Consider the following 25,404-nt stretch of genomic DNA (forward strand, 5'->3'; position numbering starts at 1 on the left):
CCAAATATTATAATAAATGCTGCTCCTATCACTCTTATTCCTTAGGCAATTACAAGGGTTTTAGGAGTTCTGTGCCAGGAACCATAATGAAGACCATAAATATACATATTTCTTATCACAATGTCACAGCTATTCATTGCAGCACATCTATAACAATTCAAGTATCTATCAATAAGGGGCTGGTTGGGCACACGGTGGGGTATTATACAACCATGAAAAGGAGTGATGAGAAAGCTCATTACATATGTCTACAGGGTGGTCTCCAGGATATGTTATTGAGTGAAAAAAAAAAAAAGCAAAGTGCAGAAGAGAGTACACAGATTCCTTTAATCTGAGAAAAGGGGTGGGTTACAAATAAATAAACAATAAATAAATATCTTTTTTTTTAAAGGAAAGCTAAGCTAAAACTAATAAAAATTATTGCTTATATGAGCTGAGAGGGAACTGAGTGGAGGGGATGCAGTTAGAAGTTAGACTTCTCAAAATGTACCTGACTTTATAGTTTTGACTTTGGAACTATGTGATTTACATAATCACTTAAAAATTAAATCAAAAGTAAAAATTAATTTCTTTTTTAAAAAATGCCACACAGAGATGAATTAGTTCAGTTTACTTTAAAATATACATTTGACTGTGTACACCAACAGGATATATCCTAATGACAAAAAGAACTGCAAACAAATCTTAAACTGGTTTCAGTAGTCATATTGTTAGTTACCACACCAGGACAGCCACTTTGAAAGCATAGTATATACTGTGTAGGATAAAGTGCATAATTAATTATGTTAATATCATTGAAACCACGATTTTCAGCACAAGAGAAAGAGATATAAATGTAAAATCAAATAAGTTAAAACCCTGTATTCTTAAATTTGAATTGAAAACAAAAGCATGCACTTATAATGTATTTTTCTCTTGAAAAAATAAATAAAAAAGTATTTTCTAGCTTTTCCCACTGAAATGACCTGGAGACAATTACCATTCCAGTAGCAATAAGCATCCTCAGTGCCCAGATTGTGGTCTCTAAATAACATTTAACTAAAACTACCCAAAGCTCCTTGAAGAAATGGCTAAATCCAGGTTGGGGCAAGAAACGTATAAGATGAGCCTGAAACATTTTATACCAGAAAGCAAGGAATTTTTCAAAGACAAATCAGTTTTGGAGACTGCTCAGCTACCAACTCTTTAATCTGAAATTTAAAATACATTTGCAATATTTTGAAAAATCACTGCGCAACAAAAATAGCCACAAGTGCGTGAAAAGATGCTCAACATCATTAGTCATCAGGAAAATGCAAATCAAACCTGCAATGAGATAGAACTTCACACCCACAAGGATGGCTATCACAAAAAAAGACAGACAATAGTAAATTTTGGAAAGGACATAGAGAAATTGGAACCCCCATAGATTACTGGTAGGAATGTAAAATGTCTCAGTCACTTTGGAAAACAGTCTGGAAGTTCCTCAAAAGTTCAACAGAGAGCTTCCGTATGCTCCAGCAATTCCACTCCTAGGTATATACCCAGGAGAACTGAAAACAAACTTCCACAATGGTAACTAGACTTATCATGGCGATCACTTTGAAATGTATGGAAATATTAAATCACTATGTTGTGTAACAGGAACTAACAGTGTTGTAGGTCAATTATACTTCAAAAACAAATACACAAACTCATGGAAAAAGAGATCAGATTCGTGGTTATCAGAGGCAAGGGGTGGAGGGAGGCAGGATTAGATGAAGGTGGTCAAAAGGTACAAACTTCCAGTAATAAGATAAATAAGTACTAGGGATGTAATATACAATATGATAAATAAAATTAACACTACTATATGAAAGTTGTTAATAAATTAAGTCCTAAGAGTTCTCATCACAAGGAAAAGAAAACTTTTTCTCTTTCCTTAACTTTATATGAGATGATGGGTATTCACTAAACTTACTGTGGTCATCATTTCATGATATATGTAAGTCAAATCATTAAGCTGTACACCTTAAACTCCTATACTGCTGTATATGTCAGTTATATCTCAATAAAGCTGGAAGGAAAAAAAAAACTGCCTAAGGGAATAGGAAAAAAAGAAAGAACTGTCCACATAAAAACTGTACATGAATGTTCACAGCAGCATTATTCATAATAGTGAAAAGGTGGAAACAACAAAAATGGCTATCAATGGTTGAATGGGTAAATAAAATATAGTATGTTCATACAGGAAATATTATTTAGCAAAAAAGAGGGAATGAAGTACTGACACATGCTACAACATGGATGAACCTTGAAAACAGTATGCCATGTGGAAAAAGCCAGAAACACACACATAAACACATATTGTATGGTTCCATTTACGTGCAAATCCATAGAGATAGAAAGTTGCCAAGGGCTGAGAAAATGGCAGGGAATGAGGAGTGACTGCTTTGGGAGAGATGTTCTGGAATTAGTTGTGATGATTGCACAGCTCTATAAATATACTAAAAACTACTGCATTGTGCGCTTTAAAGGGGTGAATTGTGTGGTATGTGAATTGTATCTCAATAAAGTTGTTATTTTAAAAAATCACTGTAGAATTTGTTTGGATCCTGATTCAAACCCACCAGTTATAAAAAGACACCTAGAAGACAGCCTGGGAAGTCTGAACACTGACTCAGTATTAAATGATATTAAGGAGTCGTTGTGAATTTTATTTCAGATATGACAATGCTATTGCAATTATTTAAAAATTGTCTCTTAGGGAACTTCCCTGGTGGTGCAGTGGGTAAGACTCCACGCTCCCAATGCAGGGGCCCCGGGTTAGATCCCTGGTCAGGGAGCTAGATCCCACATGCATGCCGCAACTAAGGAGTCCGCATGCTGCAACTAAGAAGCCCGCGTGCCGCAACAAAGATCCCGCGTGCTGCAACTGAGACCGGGCGCAGCCAAAATAAATAAATATTTTAAAAAAATAAAAGAGACATCCCTACATGCTTACAGATGAAACCTCATAACAGCTGGGATTTACTTTTAAATAATTTGGTCAGAGTAGAGAACAGTATGTGTAGAAACAAGATTGCTCACAGATTGATCATTTTTGAAGCTAGACAAGGGCTACCTTTCTCTCTACTGTTGTATGTTCTTAAATTGCCATAATACAAACGTTTTAAAATTATTTTTAGAAAAGAAAACCAAGGAATCAAAACAGAAGAAGAAAGGCAATCGTTGATTATTTGTTAATTTGTATTCATAAGAGCCATTATATGGGATCATCTTGTTCCTAAAGCTTCTGATCCCAGCAGGCAGAACTCCCCTCCCTCCCTCCAGGCTCGCCCAGCACTCGACTAGTTCTCCTAGAACAGCGTTAGTGTGCCCTGCACATCTCCCTGTTGAACTGCATTTACACAGCTTCAGTCCTCTAAAATTCTCAAGATTGGTTATGCTAAATAAGTACATTTTTCTGGATTATTGAGAGCTTATCCCTTGAAATTTTAAACATTTTAATATTTTGGATAAAAATCTTTGTAAAATATATTACCTGACTTTTACCTTTCTAGTATTTATTAAACTGATCTATTTTATGAGTTTTTTTAAATTAATCATTATGAAAATTAATCATGCTTGCTCTAATACCGTGATTCTCACACAGGGTTTTCAGCTATGTGGTTGCTTCTTGCCTACACCAAAGGACCCCAGGTGGCTCTGGGTCCTTTTGAACATCTCTTATGTTATTTCTGTTCCTTTACTTGCTGGTACTGTCCTTTCTTTCTGTCCTCAGAGTGCCCTTCTCTCCTCATTCCTAATTTACTGCTCCTAATTTAACATATAAGTGAAGGAACCAGACATTTCAACTTGTTAGAGTTATAGAGAGTAACCACACTTTCCCGCTATCCAAGACAATTTCAGGCCATACCTATTGTCTTATTTTATTTATTAATAGCATCTTTTTTAAAATTCTTGAATGTATTCTGGATTTTAATAATAAGTTATTTAATCATCCTAGTTATGTGCCACATATGAGCATATCTCTAGAAAAAGACCTGACGGGCTATACTTATCTACTCTCCATTCAAGTGCTGAAGTGTAAGGCATTGTGGCTTTTCCTCAATGTATACTGAGCATCTATTAGGTGTCATGGGCACAACTAGTCCTTGGTCTCTCTTATAGTATAGTGAGGAGATGACAGAACCATTAACAGCTAATGATAAGTCAGTGCCATGCATGTGTCGGTACAAAGACAGAATCATGCACTTGGGTGCCTTGTGGCCACAGGCCAAGGGCTGTTACTCTAGCGCAGGGTTTGTCAACCTCAGCACTACTGACATTTTTAACTGGATAATTTTTTGTTGTGGAGGCAGTCCTGTGTATTGTGGGATGTTTAACAGCGTCCCTGGCCTTTACCCACTAGATGCCAGTAGCACTCCCCTAAGTCATGACAATAGAAAATGTCTCCAGACATTGGCAAATGTTCTCTGGTGGACAGAACCACCCTGGGTTGAGAACTACCCTATTACTATTTTGATCATTTTTTGACGTGTTTTTCTCATTCTTCTTTGTGTTTTAGTTAGTTCAGCACCAGATTGCCAGTTTGATTCTGAACAGATGACATATGCAAAAGCACTTTGCAACCCCGGGAAGTTGTTAATCATATGTAAATTATCATCATTATTACCATAATAATAATGCACTTTACAGCTTTATTTTGTTCATATGCATGCACCCTATAATCCTTAAGAATTCTGCAGAACAGTGTATCTCTGTGCTGCTTATTAAACCACTGTCTCTCCGCTTCGAACGCACTCATGCACTCTGCTGTCCTACGGGGGCAACTTCTGCAAACCTCATTTCTCCTTGGCCAGTCACTCCTTGTTAGGCTCTGCCAGTAGGGGGCGGTAGAGGGACACTACACAGCTTGAAAAGGAAAAGGGACTGTTCCTCCCCTGCTTTTTCCTCTCAGAGTCGTCCTGACATATTTCTTCACCCCCGCAGCTCAGCCTGTTTCAGTAGCAGCAGTTGGCGCCAGTTTTCCCAGTGCTCCCAGAACCAGCTTCATCACACCTCTTAAAGACACCAGCACTCATCAGCTTGGAATTTCCTCCTCGTCCCAGCACTGGCCCCTTTCTTCCAGCTTCTAAATGTTGATCGTTACAAATTCTTCCCTGTGTTCCCCCAGAAATAGGGGGGCGGGTAATTGTTTCCTGTAGCTACTATTCCCAGGATACCTGGGCTCCCTTTGCTACTTTTCAGTCAATAAATCTTCATATTAAATTATTTCCATTAAAATAACTGTTGGGCTTCCCTGGTGGCGCAGTGGTTGAGAGTCCGCCTGCCGATGCAGGGGACACGGGTTCGCGCCCCGGTCCGGGAAGATCCCACATGCCGCGGAGCGGCTGGGCCCGTGAGCCATGGCCGCTGAGCCTGCGCGTCCGGAGCCTGTGCTCCGCAACGGGAGAGGCCACAACAGTGAGAGGCCCGTGTACCGCAAAAACAAACAAACAAAAACTGCTGTGGCTTCTGTCTCCTGATTGGACCCTGACTGCCACCTGTGTTTATTATTCCAGCCTTTAGTGACTCTGAGTAAGAATAATCAGGACAGCCATTCCAGAAGAGGAAGGAGGAAAATCAAGTTCAGGGTATTCCATCCTCTGTGCGTGACTAGTCTCTGCAAGTAGCTGCTGGACTGGTGGATTCCTGACTCATACGAACCACTCATTTTCAGACAAGCAGAATAAACTCTTTTCTGGATAATGCAGAAAATGCTTGAAGAGTCTGAAGAACCATAGCAACGATTTCCACAGACCAGTAATGAGACAGTCAAAAGGTGTGAATGACTTAGCTCTGATTATATAACATATCCTGTTAGCTGCTATGAGGAGTAAATCCTTCTGCGTGGAGTTTGTTTGCAGTTGCTCTGATGTTAACTGTATAATATGCTGGACAGAATAACATCAACGCTTTCAGCAACCTTGCTTTCATTTCTTCAAGTAACACTGAGGTCCTGTTGTATACTCACAAGGTCCCTGCCGTCAAAAAAGTTTTTTTAAAAATCTAACTCTAATAAAAAGCAGAATAAAAAATGGTAAAATTGGACTTCCCTGGTGGCGCAGTGGTTAAGAATCCGCCTGCCAATGCAGGGGACACGGGTTTGAGCCCTGGTCCGGGAAGATCCTACATGCCGCAGAGCAACTAAGCCCGTACGCTACAACTACTGAAGCCCGCATGCCTAGAGCCCGGCTCTGCAACAAGAGAAGCCACCCCAGTCAGAAGCCCACACACCACAACGAAGAGTAGCCCCCGCTCGCCACAACTAGAGAAAGCCCACGCGCAGCAACGAAGATCCAACGCAGCCAAAACAAACCAACAAACGAACAAACAAAAACCTGTTACTCATTGTTTTAAAAATGGTAAAACTGAGTACTAAAGATATTTTCCAATGCTCCACGTTTCCTGTCATTAATGAGACAACTGGTATTGAAGAATTCTTGCCTCTTTGAATACAGTAACTCAAATCTATTTGTGGTTTCAATGCTGTGTTAATATGAACATAATTCCCAACCATTCCTTCCTTTACTCTTCTTTGAAGATTTTTTAATAGTGTAATATCCTACACATACATAAATGTATAGCTTAATGAATTATAATAAAATGAATATCTATGTAACCAGCATTAAAAGTCACGAAATACGATCTCAAAGGCTATTTACAATGGCCAAGACATGGAAGCAACCAAAATGTCCATCACAGAGAAATGGATAAAGAAGATGTGGTAGGGCTTCCCTGGTGGCGCAGTGGTTGAGAGTCCGCCTGCCGATGCAGGGGACACGGGTTCGTGCCCCGGTCTGGGCAGATCCCACATGCCGCGGAGCGGCTGGGCCCGTGAGCCATGGCCGCTGAGCCTGCGCGTCTGGAGCCTGTGCTCTGCAACGGGAGAGGCCACAACAGTGAGAGGCCCGCGTAACACACAAACACACACACAAAAAAGAATATGTGGTACATATATACAATGGAACATTACTCAACCACAAAAAAGAATGAATTAATGCCATTTGCAGCAACATGGATGGGCCTAGAGATTATCATACTAAGTGAAGTAAGTCAGACAGAGAAAGACAAATATCATATGATATCACTTATACATGGAATCTAAAAAAATGACACTAATGAACTTATTTACAAAACAGAAATAGACTCACAGACTTAGAAAACAAATTTATGGGGAATTCCCTGGGGGTCCAGTGGTTAGGACTTGGTGTTTTCACTGCCAGGGCCGGGGTTTAATGCCTGATCGGGGAACTAAGATCCCACAAGCCATGTGGTGTGGCCAAAAGAAAAAAAAAAGAAAAAAGAAAACAAACTTATGGTTACCAAAGGGGAATGGTGGTGGGGAGGGATAAATTAGGAGTTTAGGAGTAACATATACACTCTACTATATATAAAATAGATCAACAACAAGGACCTACTGTGTAGCACAGGAAACTATACTCAATATTTGGTAATAACCTATATGGGAAAAAAATCTGGAAAAGAATACATATATATATACATATGTATGTAGGTACATACATATATACACAACTGAATCACTTTGCTGTACGCCTGAAACTAACACAACATTGTAAATCAAATATACTTCAATTAAAAAATTAATTAATTAAAGAAAAAATGCCACTAATAAAAAAAGTTATTTCCAAATCAGTCAGAGGCCTCTTAAGTCAATTCCAACTATATTTATTTCAATAAAATAAGGGAAGGTGGAAGAAAATTACGTTAAGTTTTTATAATGAAATTTGACCAGTAAATTAATAAATCAATGTTGAACCAAAAGTCAAAGGTGACAGCAAAAAGATATTTTTAAAAATAATAGCATCAACCACAAGCATATGAAACAAAACTAGGATGTAGCTTGAATCAGTCATGCATCCCTGAGTCATAATCAAATCAAATAAAGCAAGCAATGTTGTAGGGTTCAATTATTTTACCACAATAAAGGTTTGTGTTTTTTTTGTTTTTTCTTTTGCGGTACGCGGGCCTCTCACTGCTGTGGCCTCTCCCACTGTGGAGCACAGGCTCCGGGCGCACAGGCTCAGCGGCCATGGCTCGCTCCGTGGCATGTGAGATCTTCCTGGACCGGGGAACGAACCCGTGTCCCCTGCAACGGCAGGCGGACTCTCAACCACTGCGCCACCAGGGAAGCCCCATAATAAAGGTTTTAATTCCCTTGTCAAAAAAAAATCTAACTCTAATAAAAAGCAGAATAAAAAATGGTAAAACTGAGTACTCAAGATTTTTCCAATTCTCTGTGTTTCCTATCATTAATGAGGCAACCGATATTGAAGAATTCCTCCCTCTCTGAAGTCAGTTATTCAAATCTATTTGTGGTTTTAATGCTGTGTTAATATGAATATAATTCCCAACCCTTCCTTTCTTTACACTTCTTTGAAGATTTTTAAAATAGTGTAATATTCTACACGTACATAAATGTATAGCTTAATGAATTGTTATAAAATGAATATCTATGTAACCAGCATTAAAAGTCAGGAAATACAATCTCAAAGGCACTCTTCCCTAAAAATCCCCACCCTGCCCTGCCCATCAGAACTGACCACAATCCTAACTTTATGAGAATCACTACTTTGGTTTTGTTTTCATAGTTTTCTTTACTAAGTATGCATCCATAAACATAATACAGTTTAATTTTGCCTTTATAAATATTTATATACAAAATTATTTGGTTTTTTTAAACTCAATATTATCAATATATTTTTAAGTTGCCTCTGTATCATTGCACACAGCTGTGTTTCATTCATTTTCACTATTGTATAGTAGGTCAGTATACGGAATACTACAGTTTAATTAACTATTCTATTGTTGATGGACATTTCAGTTATTTCCAGTTCGGGTGCCCAGAAGCACACACAGCTGTGGGGTAAATACCTAAAGGTGAAATTGCTGAACCATAGGGTGTACACATTCTAGCTAATGTCAAGCCATTTTCCAAAGTGTCTGCAAGGCCTCACACTCCCGTCTGCAGTATATGGGGGGGGGGTGTCTTTGCTCTCCCTCCTCTCCAACCCTGGGAGCTGTCAGATATTTTAACGCATGCCCAACTGGTGAGTATGGAGCTATATCCACGGTGGTCTTAATTTATCCGCTTCTGATTATTAACGAATTAAGCACCTTTTCAATCAACAACAGACAGTTATTGGCCACTGGGTTTCTTTTGGGATATTCCTGTTCAAGTCATTTGCCCATTCTTTAACTGGATCATTTGCCTTCCTAACTTGTTCTTCACGTTTCCTAGCAGTATGTGTTGCAAATATCTCCTCCCGCTCGGTGCCCTGTCTTTCCTTGCATTACAACTTTGGAAAAGCCAGTGTGACCTGCGAGCAGCTTCTTCGAGAGCTCCCGGGGTCCTGGGAGCTCTCCCCTGGCCATCCTCATCACAACCGTTCCCACCGTCTCCACCAGGACAAGACAGGGCACCGAGTGATCGGGAGGCTGGAGCCTGGACCGCACCGGCCCCGCCCCCCGGTGCGGCCCCACCCACGGCCGTGCTGGCCGAGCCGCGCGGGGTGGGTCCTGTTGGCCCCGGTCTCCAGGGCAGCACCGGGCGACGCGGGGCGGGACTGGGAGGCGCCGGGCAGCCGGGCTGCGGAGGCGCTGAGGATGAGGGCCCGCCGGGGTCGCGGCAGCCAGGAGCGCCGGGCAGGTGACAGGCGGGGTGGGCGGTGCGCCAGAGGAGGGGATTGGGAGGGGTGGGACTCGGAGTGGGGACGGCAGGAAACCTCTCGAGGAAACTGGATCTGGACGGGGCGAACTCAAAGGAGCCCGCGCCGGGGAGCACTTGGGACCCAGGCGGGAAGGGCAGACGGTGGCCGAGGCAGGGACGGGGCCCAGGTGGCCGGGATCTGGAAAGACTTTGGCGCCCAGACTCCCAGAACAGCCCTAGCGTGGGTTGATTAGACCGGTCCAGGGCATCAGACCCACCGTACCCATCACTTCCTGGGCCTTAAAATGCTCCTGGTTGCCCAGTCTTGTCCATCGGAGAAAAGAGGGGTGGAGAAAATAAACCCAACTCCCCTTTGGGCAGCTTCGGGCTTGTTCCCAAACAGGGCACCTTTTCCTCTACCACTCATCTTGGTAGGTGAGTCCTTAAAGCAGGGCTCCTTTTCACCTACAGAAGGAAATGTGTTTCTCCCAGTACTGATGGGCTAGGCCCAAGGTCTTGAAGGGACCCCTAGGGAATTAGCCGTTTCTTAGTGCCACCGGTTTATCCCTGTCTTTCTTATTTAGGAGATGCGTCAGCCCCTCTTGGTCAGAAATTTCAGTGAGAAACTTTGTGCCACTAGGCAGTCACATTCGCTACATTTAAAAGGCCCACTTCTAATTTATTTCAGCTATCAGCTTTTCCTACTTTAATCCCATGCTTTCATAAAATCCCACCTTCCACAGATGACCCAACTTGGATGGTATCTGCCTTTGCTCTCTTCATAATCTCCCAAACTTCATTAATGACAAAAATTATATCTTCTTCTATGGACATTTTTAATTGATTAACTCCAAGAAATCCTAGTCCATGTATTTAAAACAGAAATTGAAGGGACTGAATTATTTCATGAAGGAGCAATTCCAAATTGAAATATAATGATTATTTTAAGTTTTCTTTAAGATCCCAAGTACAGTGACTTGAACTCTTAAAGTAAGACTGGTGTTTATTACAAACTGTTTCAGTTAAAATGTGTTAGTATTTGAGGGATTTGACACTTTCTAAAACTATCCTAAAAGCAACAGTTGATCTGCTTATCAAAATTAAAATAATACGGTAGAATGAAATTCGTATTTTTAAAATAAGAGAATTAATACAGCAAACTGGTCTGTGCAGTTTGACAATAATATGTTAGTCTACCAACAGGGGGAACTTTGAATTAAAAAGAAAACCATAGATATTTAAATATCAGATGTATTGAAGTATGAATGTTACCTTTGGTCTGTTTTGTTTGTTAAGGTGCTTTCCTCCAAGGAGTTGAGGATGTTCCTTGGAAATATTAGCAACAAGGTCAACTAGGACTAGGAAGAAGGTCGTGTTATTTAATTAAAGAGAGGATTTGCCCAAAGAACAAGAGCAAGCCATTGAAACAAATTTTACAGTAATCTCTGATGAGAAAGGTTGTTTCTGTTACCTGACCTACAGAAAAACAACAACAACAAAAACAGCATAAAGGCAGTGAGATGGAAGACAGAGCAAATAGAAATGCCAAGTAGAGATGAAAGGAAGCACATCCAAAAACATCATTTCCTTTCAATCGTATCTGAACTCAAAGCATCCTTTCCGTAAACCATCTCGTGGGTCTTTATGACAGCCCTTTGAGACAGGGAGGGCTCACTTGGAATCATACTCTTAAGCTAGTTACAAGGGCCCCGAGCTGTTATTCAGGCCAATCTTTCACCCACCCAGCATTCCCCAGAACTGCATTCCATTCAGGTAGGTGGACACCCAGCCTCTGCTATGAATCACTGAATGGCAGAATTCACAAGGCCACCAAATCTTTTGTTGAACAGTTTTAATCATTATCATGGGTTTTTTGTTTTTTCCTCTGAGCTGAGGTTGATCTCTATGTAATGTCCACCTAAATTACACATTCCTACCTAACAGCAATCTGGGTATCAAAAAATCTTCCAAATGATAGAGTCAGCCAATATAGGTTTAGGAGCAAAACAGCTTCCATCAGTTTTACAGTTCCAACTGTGGAAACCATACTCTACTTCTCTCCCCCTCCTTTATTTTCCAAAAGGCAGACGCTGAACCTGTTTTACTCTACTGAACATGGCATATTTATATCAGTGCCCTGGGTCTTGGAAATAAGGCATTGAAGTACTGTCCCTAATTAGCCATTTCGCTTTGTCCGGGCTTATCTGTAACAGGCCCTTGGAAGCTCAAAAAAGGAATCCAGTCATTTAATTTTCTCAATAAAGCTGCATTTGATTACTCAGACTGTTTATGAGCTCTACATCAGATGTGTTTCTGTAGAGAGAAAAACATAATAGTTTTTCCAATAGACCTTTCTCATACACACAAAAGGGGGCATACAAAAGCCTGCAGGTAATAACAAGTTTCTCTTACTTAATTTTTTGATTAACATTGGAATTAAAGAGATTTCAGTAGTCACAGAGTAACATAAATATAATTTTTTTAGGCAAATTCTTTTGCGAACCACGACTTTAAACATTCAGCCAGCTGCTGCCATCCACAAGAGTATCCCTGTTCATTTTTGTATTTTCTCAAGATGATTCATCGTAAATTAATTCCCAAGCGCTCTATTCTGTCTCCTGTTCATCACACCAACTTAAAGGTCCAGTCCACAGAGCCACCTTTTAAGAAAGAAGACTTACATTTGATTTCAAGAGACTCCTTGGAATCTGATTCAGAAAGCGTCACTCAAGAGATCAAGTCCCAGTCTAAACTTGAAGACCAAATTCAGGACAACGACATGGAGCCTGACAGCTTAGAGGAGGAGAACTTGAGTGAGACGGAAGAGGAAGCAAGCAGAAAAGCAGCTCAGAGAAACCTCCATACCCAAGATGCTGGTGCGAAGAACAGGTAAGGAATTGGCTTGTGTCAGAAAACAGTGGGTTCTGAAAGGCATTGTTACATAATTACTGGTACTGTCCCAAGTGAAAGTTAGGACAGGCTCTCGGTTTTCGTTTTTTGTTTTTTGTTTTTATATTGGAGTATAGTTGATTTACAATGTTGTGTTAGTTTCAGGTGTACAACCAAGTGATTCAGTTATACATATATCTGTTCTTTTTCAGATTCTTTTCTCATATAGGTTATTACAGAATATTGAGTAGTGTTCCCTGTACAGTAAGTAGGTCCTTGTTGATTATGTTTTAAACATAGTAGTGTGTACATGTTAATCGCAATCTCCTAATTTATCCCTCTCCCCAGCCTTTCCCCTTTGATAACCAGAAGTTTATTTTTTAAGTCTGTGAGTCTGTTTCTGGACAGGCTGTTGGAATGAGCACCTTTGTAGTGTGTGTGACACAGGTCTCCAAGCAGCTAACGACAGCTCGGAGCCAAGATTTTCGTCACATTCATTTCTATTTTTTAAAAAAACGCATAAGACGAGAATAGTTATTAATAATAAGGGCATGTGCCTTTCTTATGCTCATTTCCTGTCCATATTCCAAGTATCCCCACTGCTGTGACCTCACCCTGGAGAAATCCCCGAAAGCCTGGTCTAGCAAATACCATGACTTGGAGCCAGGTGGTCTCGAGTTGGTCCAGGCACTGCCGTTTAGTGTATAATTTGAAATAAGTCCCTTCAGTCTTTGTCATCTGTCAAACGAGCCAGCCTGCTTCTCTCACAGGATTGCCATCACTGTCAGTAAAGTACGTTCTGGGGGTAGAAGCCTACCTGAGCCAGGAGAGGTCTACCTTCCTGGGCTTATATAATCACATAAAGATTTAATTTCTAATAATCAGTACTTATGGGGTATTAACTTTAGGCTAGAAGCCACCAAAACATCTAAGAGGATTTAAATGAGTACAATATTACTCAGTTTTAATGAAAATATAAATGATATGCTAGAGTACTGAAGTTAAAGGCTATTGATTAGACAGGGGTCTTGGGATGGTGGTAAAGTACAGAGCACCTGAAGCAGACCATATGGGTTGAAACTGTGCCACTGACTAGCTGTGTGACCTTGGCCAAGCCCGATTAAACTCTCTGTGCCTCAGTTCCTCCTCAGTAAAAATGGGATAGTAATAATAGTTACCTCACAGACTTACAGTGAGGCTAAAATAAGTCTATGTATACATATATAAAAAGTGCTTCAAACAGTGACTGTAAGTTCTATATGTGTTAGATGTTTTTTTAATTAGGGTTAAAGTAAATTGAGGAAAGTTTATTGGAAGGCCTAGAACTTGGGCAGGCAGGGTTTTGGAGACTAGGTAAGATTTGGGAAAAGAAGAATAGAATTAGTATGAATGTGTGTGGCACATTGAGCCCCACTTGATGGCAGAGGATTTGTTCTGAGTGTAGGGAAAGTAGACAGAGGAGGGGCCTGCTGACGGGGACTGTCGTGGACTGCCCCCAGCCCATGCCGCGGGTAGGACGTGGAACACAGAACTCAGATGACGTGTCCCAAGAATGCAGTCACAGCGAAGACTTGTGTGGAGCCAGAATGAGAGCCCAGCCCTGAGTCTTTTTCTTCGTCTTTCCCTCTTTCTCTCTTTCACTGGAAATGTCAAGTTGAATCGAGCTCATTTGCTTCTTAGGGGATCTCACAGCACAGTACAGTAAATCCCCTACATACGAACCTTCAAGTTGCAAACTTTCAAGGATGCGAATGTATCATAACCCTATTACAGTACAGTACTCTACAGCCGATTGTGTTAGTTGGGCACCTAGGCTAACTTTGTTGGACTTAACAAATTGGACTTAACGAACGCGCTCTTCGTATGTCCACTGTATAAGTGATAAATGCTATAACTGAGGTGCAGCCATAGAGCTGGGGGGCAAAAGAGGGGCTTAGGGAGGCTTTAACCAGCCAGCCGCCCCTGACTGGACTGGGTTGGGCAGAGCTGGAGGAGAAAACGCAGGTCCTTGGGGAGGGCAGTGAGATGAAGCAGCGTTCAAGGAAGATTATTCTGCAAGCTGGTGCGTTATGGATTAGAGGGTAAAAACACAGTGGACAAAGAGACTACCAGATGGTAATAATTACAATGACAACAATAACAGTAATGACGTCTCTTTCGAAAGGCCATCTCTTTTGAAGAATTTCACTCAATTCTTCATTGTAATCCTGCAAGAAAGTGCTGCTATTCCCATTTTACAGATTAGGAAGATGAAGCTGGCAGAGATAAAGTCACCCAACGTCAGAGTGCTTTGTTATTGATGTTGAGGTGTTTTTTAAAATACTTCTTATTTTATTTATGTATTTTGGCTGTGCCGTGCGGCTTGCAGGATCTTAGTTCCCCGACCAGGGATTGAACCTGAGCCACAGCAGTGAAAGCACAAAAGCGCCGAGTCCTAAGCACTGGACCGCCAGGAAACTCCCTGAGTTTTTTTAATCAAGAAAAAATTCTAACCTACAGAAAAGTACAGAGAAAAATACCATCTCACCCTTATTGCCATGTTTGTTTCAGATATATATTTTAAAACATAAAATGCTAGATAGTTTCCTGGTTCCCCTTCTCAAATCCGTCCCCGTCTTCCTCTCAGAGATAACCAATACATCAATACATACTCTTTTTTTTTTTTTTTTTGGCTGTGCCCCACGTTATGGGGGATCTTAGTTCCCCGACCAGGGATCAAACCCTCGCCCCCTGCAGTGGAAGCACAGAGTCTTAATCACTGGACTGCCAGGGAAGTCCCAACCCACATATACTCTTATATGAGTGTATATCCTTCGTAGCAATCTTTTATTCATTTACTTCATAGGTAATTTATGAATTAATTACTTCATAGGTAATTCTTTATGTTTATAAAGAACTGATAGGACTTGGTGACAGTTTAGAACTGGGGTTGGAAGGAACAAGAAAAGGCACAGATTACTTTAAGGTTCTAACAACAATAGCATTTATAGAATGCTCGTCCCGAGCCCATCCCTGTGCCAAACGCTTTACATGTATCATCTCATTTAATCCTTACGGCAGCCTCAACAGGTGGACACTATAATGCTCCCATCTTGTAGACTGCAAATGAGGCTTAAAGAAACCAGTTATGTTATACCCATTTATTTCACCGGGTGGGTGGTGGAACAGAAAACTCCTGCAGTCTGACTCTATGCTTTAAACCAGGGGTCCCCAACCCCGGGGCCGTACAGCAGGAGGTGAGCGGCGGGCCAGCGAATGAAGCTTCATCTGCTGCCCCCCATCGCTCCCCATGACTCGCATTACCGCCTGAACCACACCCCTCCCCAACCCCCACCCCCGTCCATGGAAAAGTTGTCTTCCACAAAACCGGTCCCTGGTGCCAAAAAGGCTGGGGACCTTTAAACCATGTTTGTATTGTAGCTCTAATCTAGGAAAGTCATAGTCTCCTAGGTAATAAATGGTACTTTTAGTTACTACGGGGGTGGGAGGGGCATCGGAAAAGAAATATCTTTTGTGGTGGATAGGTATTCTTGTCTGTACTTTTACAATGAAGAAACCAAGGCAAGGATCCATTACGTGACCTCATTTCTCCAATGTCGAGTTTTTCCTCTTTGAGTGGGGCTCAGAGACCTGACTTTAACCTTGCTTTTGACCCAAGGACAATGTAAATACCACTCAGTATATTTCAAAATAAAAAAACCATACTTACAAAGTCAAAAGCATCATTAGGGCCTTGGCCTTCTGATTCAGAGATCCTTAAATAATGGTATTTTCCTTGGACGGATTTGCCTTGGAAATCCTTAATGATAGACTATAATCCCCAGGGTTAGAATGGGTTACAGCCCTAGTCATTGCTTGGCTGTACAGTGCTTCATACATTGAACATTTACAGGACCAGTTCCGTACTACAAAGGAAAGCTGAACTGAAGCATGTAGCCAAGTAATGCCTCAAAAATATCCTTCAGGCGAGTGTTTTGTTACTGGCCCCTTTTCTCTGCCTCACTTTAGCCTTGGAAACCTTTCTTAGGTGTATTGTTACTTGGATCTGAGTAGTTTACTAGCCATGAAATAGACAAATTGATCTCAGGCTCTCAGTATGAAATTCAAGAAGACTTTCATTTCTGTCAGGTAGATGGCATTCTGGGAATTGTAGTTCAAAATAATTAGTCAAAGCCTTGCCTTAAGACGGAAGAAGATCTCTTTCTTCTTGCTTTTATGGGCAACCGTTTTAAAAGCTGCCTGACAAAATCACTTGAGCCCTACTCTTGTGTTTTGATGTTACTAGAAGCTCCTCAAAGCAATTACTCCCTTGTTCCTCAGCAAAGTCAAGCCACAGTTCGATGTATATGGATTAGAGAAAACCTTTTACTTAATGGAAATTGGAGCAGCATTGACTGCAGTGAATGAATCAAGAGTGGAAAGAGGATCTTCATATGATAATCCTTAAACCCCACTCCAGAACTAGCCCCATGACACTCGGCACTCAGAAGAAAGAGATCAATGTAATTCCTAGAGCATTAGAGATAACCTCTTCAGCTCTGGGGCCTTCTGAAACCTCATATGTTAAAGAAAAAAAAACCCAGAAAGCAGCAGTACAGTAACTAGTATATGTGTTTGATAAGGTCTTATTTACAAAAATACTTCAATATAATTAGCTACCATTTGTAGGACTATTTGCTTGATATATATTATCTCATTTATCCTCACAAGAGGCTCTTAGATATCGACATTATTATCCCCATTTTGCAGATTAGGAACCAAGGCTCTGAAAGTTGTGTAGGTGTACGTAGCCACTAAGTGGCAGAGCCAGAAATTTAACTGAATGAACTCTCTTTTAACATCAAGATCTGAGCCTCTAATTATAAGTATCTAGATAGGTGATCAAGGGCTGATCTGATAAAGGATTCAGTTTTGCTCTCTAGCAAAAATGAAAGGTGTAACGACGTCAATATGGACTAAACTGAGGCCAGATTAAAATATGCATGTAAAATTATAAATTTTAGTAAAGTAATACAAATTTATAAAGGATCCTGTGCCCTCAGAATACTATAAATATTAATGGCATTTTACTTTGGGCAGTAAGGTCATAGAGCCTGTATTCCTCAGCCGCTCTCCTGGGAAACGGAATGTTTTCATTCATTGAGATCGCTCTCATCACCTGGGAAGTGTAGCCTCCACAAAAGATCCCACGTTCTGTCTCATAAACCACCATGTGCTAGAAATTACTGGGTGGGAGACAGGCACGGTAAGGTATTCTTAGTTGAACTGAATTTCAGAATTGTCTGAAGGTAAGAAAAGGACTCAGGAATAATCATCTTCATTTTTATGGTGGTATATAATTTTTCCTCTCAAACACTTTCATATATAGTTGACTCTTGAACAAAATGGATTTGAACTGAGCGGGTTCACTCATAGAAGGGTGTCTTTCAATAAATAGTACTGCAGTAGTAGAAAATCCACAATTGGTTGAATTAGCGGATGTGGAACCGTGGATACAGAGGGCCGGCTCTGGGACTTGAGCACCTGTGGAATTTGGTATCCCCTGCCTGTCCTGGACCCAGTCGCTCGCAGATACCGAGGGGCCACTGTATGTTGTTTCCGCTTAATAATACAAGAATCAAGTGAAATATTGAATGATGATTTCTAGGACTTCAGTAGCAGTATGGGATAAGCAAAACAGAAAGTGGGTAAAGGGAGACTTAGTAAAAACTAAAACTCAGTATTTTAATTTCCCCGACTGTTTTGTAGGACACATTGGATATATTTAAGCTGAGGGGAGATTACTTCCTCTCATAAGTGTTGTAGAGTTTTGTTTTGTTTTGTTGCTCTGGTTGGGAGAGTAAATGTGACACTTGAGGCTAGATCTAATATTCTAGTATAACCAAGAACATTCTGAGAGCTTCCAGGAGTCAACTCTCATTCCTGTTAGTTTCTAGCAGCATTCATCCATGTTGATTTATACTGTCTTGATTAGGTAGATTTTCAATTTAAGGCCATTGGCTGGCCAACCTCTTTCAAACACATTCTACTATATACCGAATTCTAGGTATTTGGGGATAGCTACTAGCATTTTGGTAATTTATTTCTGATCACATGGGTATAGTCATAGCAGAGAGGTGACTTGTCTTGCTGTCTTTTTTTATATAAATTTATTTATTTTTGGCTGCATTGGGTCTTCGTTCCTGTGTGCGGGCTTTCTCTAGTTGTGGCGAGCGGGGGCTACTCTTCGTTGACGTGCCCAGGCTTCTCACTGTGGTGGCTTCAGTAGTTGTGGCACACAGGCTCAGTAGTCGTGGCACGCGGGCTCAGTAGCTGTGGCATGGGCTGTAGGTGTGCAGGCTCGGTAGTTGTGGTGCACAGGCTTCAGTAGTTGTGGCTCGCGGTCTCTAGAGCACAGGCTCAGTAGTTGTGGCGCACAGGCTTAGTTGCTCTGTGGCATGTGGGATCTTCCCAGACCAGGGCTCGAACCCTTGTCCCCTGCATTGGCAGACAGATTCTTAACCACTGCGCCACCAGGGAAGTCCCATCATTGCTGTTTTATGCTCACTTGCTCACAAACTGTGCAGCAGTCAAACCCTGATGCACTCCTCAGAGCAGGCACGGTGCCATCGTGACAGACAAGCAGAGGAGGGAGTAAGGCGTGTGCCTGGGCATGAACTGTGTCTCCCAGAGGCACAGTCCCCACCAGAAATGCTAAAGCCACTGTGACTCCTGGGATTTTATTGCCCTCGAAGATGACCACGAGTTCCTTTCTAGCTTATTTCCAAATGGGGATGCATTACTGTGTTAAAATTAAGTAAATAAATAGTGAGTTTGAAACCTCAAAAAGTGTAATTTAAATTTACATCACCTGCAATCCTGCAGGTTTATCAAGAGGATTAGGAAGGTTGTAACCAAGTAACTAAGGAGATAGTTTAATTCACGACCTCCACTGTATTCACCTGTTTCTACTCCCTGACAAATGTAGAAACGTAGAAATCTTTGGTTACTATAATTTTTTAATGGATTGAATTTAAAATAAATGTTTTTTTTCCCAACACTTACATACATTGCTGAGTTTCGCATGATAGGCCCAATTCAGTTTGAAAATTAGTGAATTCTGAGAGCTGTTAGGACTCTTCAAGGTCAGTCTATTCCTTATTGTAAAAGGAGAAACCTGAGGCCTGGAGTGGATAACAAATTCACCCAAGTTCACACAGTGGCAAAATCTGGACCAGGACCCAGGTGTCAAGACCTGTCTAGTGCTTTTTCCCATGAAGTCACAGCTACCTGGAAATTCTGTTGCTGTAAATATCTGGCATTTAAAATACAAGAGACTCTATCTAAAGACAGTGTATGCACCTGGAGATGTTGTAAATCTGGGTCCCTGGCTTTTAGCCATTGTTTCTGGAGAATGAAAAGAATATCCAAGCCTTCCACAGAAAATGTCTGGCTTGAGCACTGTAAATTCTCACTGAACGAGGGGAATTATGTTCCTAAATAGGTTCTGTGCCATACAGCATTTCCCTTGTGAAGATGCAGCCTTTGTTTCACATAAGACAATCTTAATTAGAAACGAGGTACTAGAATTTTACATTGCAATTACTAACACGCCCTCTTAAGATAATTTATTTTCATTTAACACTCAGATTGTCCTTGAATCAAGACTGGCACTAATAAGAACTTGGGGCAAATATCTGGTTATTTTGCAGCCATAAAGCTGTTGTCAAAAAGAAAAAAAAAGGGACTTTAGTTGGAATTATCTAAACTCTATAATTGCGGTAAATAAAATTCACCAGCTAACAATCGAGTCCCTTCACTTGAGTGTGTTTCTAAAGACAGTCTTTGGCCTTCGGTTCATTAAACTACCTTTCTTCTATTAAGATGTTTAATATTTTTAGCAGAATAAATGCCTGCATTAAATGAAATTTTCTGGGTTCTAAATAGCCTCCCCAAAGCATTTCAGTATACTTGTGGAACCATTTTATTTCATACTTGCAAAAGTGATTTTTTAATCCTTTGGATTTATTTACTTAAAAGCTGTTGATAAAAAGATTAAGATGAACACAGAACTCAGAAATCCTCGGAAACACTCGTCAGTTTTATAGCTCCTTAAAGAAGCATTAAAAACTTTACACTTACAAAAAAAAACACAAAAAACACAAAAAACACTTTACACTTAAACAGAAATTGAATTTGCTGTTCATATGCATAAAAGATTTAATGGCATATAAATTGGGAATAATTGTTCTGTTTAAAAGGATTAAATTAAACCTAAATCAATAATAACATGTGCAGTTTCAATTTAACTGCCTACTTAAAGTGGCAAATAAATAACTACTAAATGATTAATAGCAATGCTTTTATTCACCTCCTCGACAGGCAAAATGGCCAGTTATTGAATATTTTCCTGTGAGTGCAAAGGATGTTCATTGTACTAGAAACATGCTCTAATTTTAGTAATTTTTTGATTGAATACTAAACTGAATATGAGGCTCTTCGTCAAATGGAGATTTGATTTTATTTGGACTGAAGTTGTCACAGTCATGCTCAAATATGGTCCATTAGAGCCAGCAGATAGGATGGCATATGCTTATGAGACCACCCTCCCCTTCCTCTCTGCATCCATTTCTAACCTGGGCATCTGAAGGGCAGACCTGGCATCTGTTGTCTGAACAGCAACAAAAGCATTGTATACTCATTGTCTGTATAACCTTCCTATCAAATGGGGAGGAAATGAGGTATGTGTTTTGTGTGCACAAGATTACTGATGAAGGAGCACTTCACACTCATTTTGTTTCAGTGTGTTGACCTGGACCACACAACACAATTGAGCTTCTCCGCACACAAGCTCAGAACAATGGGGTTCTTTAGTATCATGTTCTATTTCAACCATTAGATTTGTTTCTGTGGAGTATTACAGCTTTCCATGCTCGATAGTTTGCAAAACATAAACTCCCATTTGTCTCAACACATGGTTTCCATCAGAAAGGGAAGAAAGGGGGATGTTTTAAGATAATCATGGCAGGTGTACACGGTACAGTGTCATTAAAGCTCTTAGAAGAGCCACACTTTCCGATTCTCATCTTGTAAATACACATTATTAGAGTGTCTCTTCAAACGATTGGTTCAAAAGCATCTTTCGCAGCCAGAGCAGCTCATTATGTCTGATTTGTTTCAAACCCTTCTGTATTTTCCAGGTTTCACTTAAAATGTCCGTCTTCCCCAGGGCGTGTGAGATTGCTTCCGTGGGCATCTAAGCATGGCAATTTGTCGAGGCTGGAAATTACGGCTCTTTCTGAAGGTCTAAAGTAATTGAATTCTCCCAGTTTTATCTTCCTCATCATCTTCCAGCAGTTCTTAAAATATCTCATCATGTGGAAACACTGACATTTCTTAATCCCATTTCCTAAATTATAGTTCAAACAGATTCTCCATGCTGCCTAGGTCGTGGTAAAAAAAAAAAAATTGGATTTTTAAAGATAAGTGTTCATTCTTTCAGGCCACTAAGGTCCCACTTAGTGCGTCACGAGACAACTTTGTGTCCTGGAAATAACTTAAGCCCTGGGGAGAGAAGAATCCCTTGAGATCCATCAGGAGGAAGCATAGTACACACCAGTGTTGTGTCCTGGTGACAGAACACAACACACAGCAAGCAAAGACCAGTGATGGAGCTCGTTGGCATGTGCTTTTATAACCAGCCCTTCCTGGGACCTTCCTTACTCCATGCCAAGAACATAGTTCTAAACACATATACGTATATAAATGTGCTTAATACTCTCAACGACTATGAGGTCGGCACTATGATTTTTTTTTTAGGTAGGTACTATTATTATCCTCATTTTATTGATGAGGAGCTGAAGCACAGAAAAGAACAATAACTTGCCCACACTCCCACGGTAACTGGTGGCACCAGGAATTGAGCGCAGGCAGTCTGATTCTAGGACCCTCGTCCTTTGACTTTCTACGGTACCATTTCTCAGAACCAAAATATTCCATATCATTTATTCCATGAGACTGAGGGGTGTCTATAGCCCTGACTGTGGACATCATGCCATCATCAACTAATGCTAGTTAAGTCTGGTGACCAGTGTGAGTGCCAGTCTTCTTAGTATAACTGCAGAGATGGAAGTCAGAGACTCCATTTCCTTCCATCATCAAAGACTACCTAGTTGTTAAAAAGCGTGGGCATTCCTCGCTTATTGACTCTTGTGAGTTCATCATAGGATCACAGAACGAGAGAGTTGCAATGAACTTTGAGATATCATCTAGCAATTGGATCTGGAAATAAGAGGTCAACATATTTTCATTGATAAACAAGGTCTGTCCTCCTAGTTTAAATGCCCATAACATTCTGTACTTCTGTACTGTTGGTGCATAAGATCCGTCTGCCTGTCTTCCTCACTCAGCAGCCAGTCCATCCGCCTGTTTCTGTTTCCCTCACCGCTCATCTCCAGTGCCTAGGACTTGGGGAGCCACTCAGTACATATTTGTTGACTGGCCAACTGACTGACCGACCGATTCACTAACTCCCCTAAGGCAGGCCCTGCAACAACACCTGCTTCACCACCACCTCTGGGATTGGCTGTGTGATACAGGGCGAGTTACTGGACAGGAGCCAGATCCCAGGGCCAACTGCCAGGGTCTGTATCCTGGCTGCACCACGTATTAGCTCTGTGACCTTGGAAAAGTGACAGAAGCCTGTTTCTTCATCTATTAAATGGGCATAATAATAGCACCTCCCCATAGGGTTGCCATAAGGAGAAAACTAGAGATTCTCTGTAAGCTTTCCCTAGATCAGCACGTAGTAAGTAGTGTGTGCTATGTGCTATCTTCCCAAAGCCAGCACTCTACAACCCACCCAGCAAAGCAGCAAGACAGTGGGCTCCAATAACGTGTGTTACTTTTAAAGGTTGCCAACCCCTGCTCTAAATAGTGCAGAGTACAGGGCTACCTGTTCTAAAACTTTGCCCCAAAAAACCATATGGCCTCTGTACATAATCCTTTCCAAAAACATCACTTTGCCTATCCAAAAGTGTTTGTCTCACTATAACATCTTTGCTAATTAAATGATTTTTACTTAATTAAATAAATCCAAACTCTCAGGTTAATGTAGTTAAGCCAAACCCTTCACAGAGTTTACAAAGCCCTTCAAGATTTCACCTCTGCTCAACCCTGAGTTCTAATCCTCCCACCTTCCCTTCTATCCACGTAGAATTTGTTCTTGGAAAGTCCCACGTTCTCTCTCCCCTCCATTCCTTTTTACGTGTTGTTTCCTCAGCCTGGCTTACACTTCCTGCCCTTCTTAGCCTTCGGTCTCAGCTAAGCCATCACTTCCTTCAGAAAGCTGCCCTTTCCCCCAAGATGGGATTGGATGTCCCTCCTGAGCCCTGATGGCCACTCATCACTCTAATCACAAATAGCTCATTTCCTGGTCTGTATCCCCCACTAGGCTGTGGGCTCACCACCGTATCCCCCTAACTTAGTATGTGCTCAATAAATATAGAATCAGCGAACGAGCAAATGCATGAGGAAAGTTAAATTCTGTCGAATCAAGTGAACGAATGAACGAGGAGAATTAGGCTCACTTTTTCCTTTCAGTATATCATAGATATGGGAAATGGCATGTTTCTTCATTTCAAAAAATCTTTATATCTTTATTTACTTGAAGATGTACTTTCATCTTTTCTTCCCCATCTAAACAACCACTGCTGAACCTTATACTTAATGCAGCACAAGATAAGCCCTAAAATCATTCACTGATTTGGTCCAATGCAGGAAGTTTTTCTGCATGTTTAGATTCTAATTTACTGTTGTTGGTTTTTTTTTAATATCTAAATAAAAATAAAATAAAATAAATATCTAATGCCCAGTTATTGATGGAAGCATCACTTGTTGCCTCTTCTGCCCATAGTGCAGGGTAGAGGTTAGGGAAGGAAGGATAACCCTCTGTCCCTACTGCCCAGGACCTTAACCAGGTGAGAAGATGCGGTTGCCATAGTGAGAAGTGAAATAAGCACAAATACAGAACATGAAGTAAGCTATATTGTCTCATTTTGATTTTATGCAACCTTGAGAAATAAACAGAACAAATATAATTGATCCCTACTTACAGATGACAGAAACCAGCTCGGAGGTGACATGATTTGCCAGCTGATGCACAGATAGGTAGTGGCAAACCCAGAACTTAAGCCCAGGTCTGTTCAGTCCCAAATCTAGATTATGCCCTGCTGGCCCCCTCCCTGCCCCTGGGACACTACATGCCCAGTGACCCTTGGAGCCAAGTGAAAGGCAGGGCCCAAAACTCCTGTAAGTTCACATGAGGGGACATCACATGGAGAAACCTCCTCAAAGCCTCAGAGGCAGGCAGCCCTGTGGAGTTTCGGGAGCGGGGAGTTGCACGGTTTGATGTCAATTTCCTGACAAACGTGGACCATCTCCATTCAGGCACTTTGCTGGAGGAGAATATCATTTTTCTTCCCTTGGTGGAAAAGGAAGAGAAGCCTATCCCAAGAAGTTTTCTGTCTTAATATGCAAACTAAAAATTCAAAGTGACAAGGGGAATTCCCTGGCAGTCCAGCGGTTAGGACTCAGCGCTTTCACTGCCGTGGCCCGGGTTCAATCCCCAGTCGGGGAACTAAGATCCCATCCCGCAAGCCTCGCAGCGCAGCCAAAAAAAAAAAAGACACTAAAAATTCAAAGTGACAATTAAGCAAGACACAGGAGTTGGGGCTTTCTGCTCTAGTTTTTGCTTTACATCAAATGAAAGAACTCTAGGTCCACATTAAGAAGACGAAATTAACATTAGGGGCACCATTAGTTTGTTTACCCAGCATAAAATTATGTCCTCTATAAACGGGAAT

General features: G+C 41.1%; 1 protein-coding gene across 1 annotated transcript in view; it reads left to right on the forward strand.

Moving 5' to 3' along the window:
• The first annotated feature begins 9,585 nt into the window (after positions 1-9,585).
• The window catches only part of JHY (junctional cadherin complex regulator), a 66,226-nt gene continuing 50,407 nt past the window's right edge, over positions 9,586-25,404 (forward strand). The window contains exons 1-2 of the mRNA XM_060157986.1: positions 9,586-9,673; positions 12,159-12,562. Coding sequence (XP_060013969.1) covers positions 12,249-12,562 — 314 coding nt within the window. The 5' untranslated portion in view covers positions 9,586-9,673; positions 12,159-12,248. The remainder of the gene's footprint in view (positions 9,674-12,158; positions 12,563-25,404) is intronic.

The sequence above is a fragment of the Lagenorhynchus albirostris genome, chromosome 9 (genome assembly GCF_949774975.1).
Source record: "Lagenorhynchus albirostris chromosome 9, mLagAlb1.1, whole genome shotgun sequence".
Taxonomy (NCBI): domain Eukaryota; kingdom Metazoa; phylum Chordata; class Mammalia; order Artiodactyla; family Delphinidae; genus Lagenorhynchus; species Lagenorhynchus albirostris.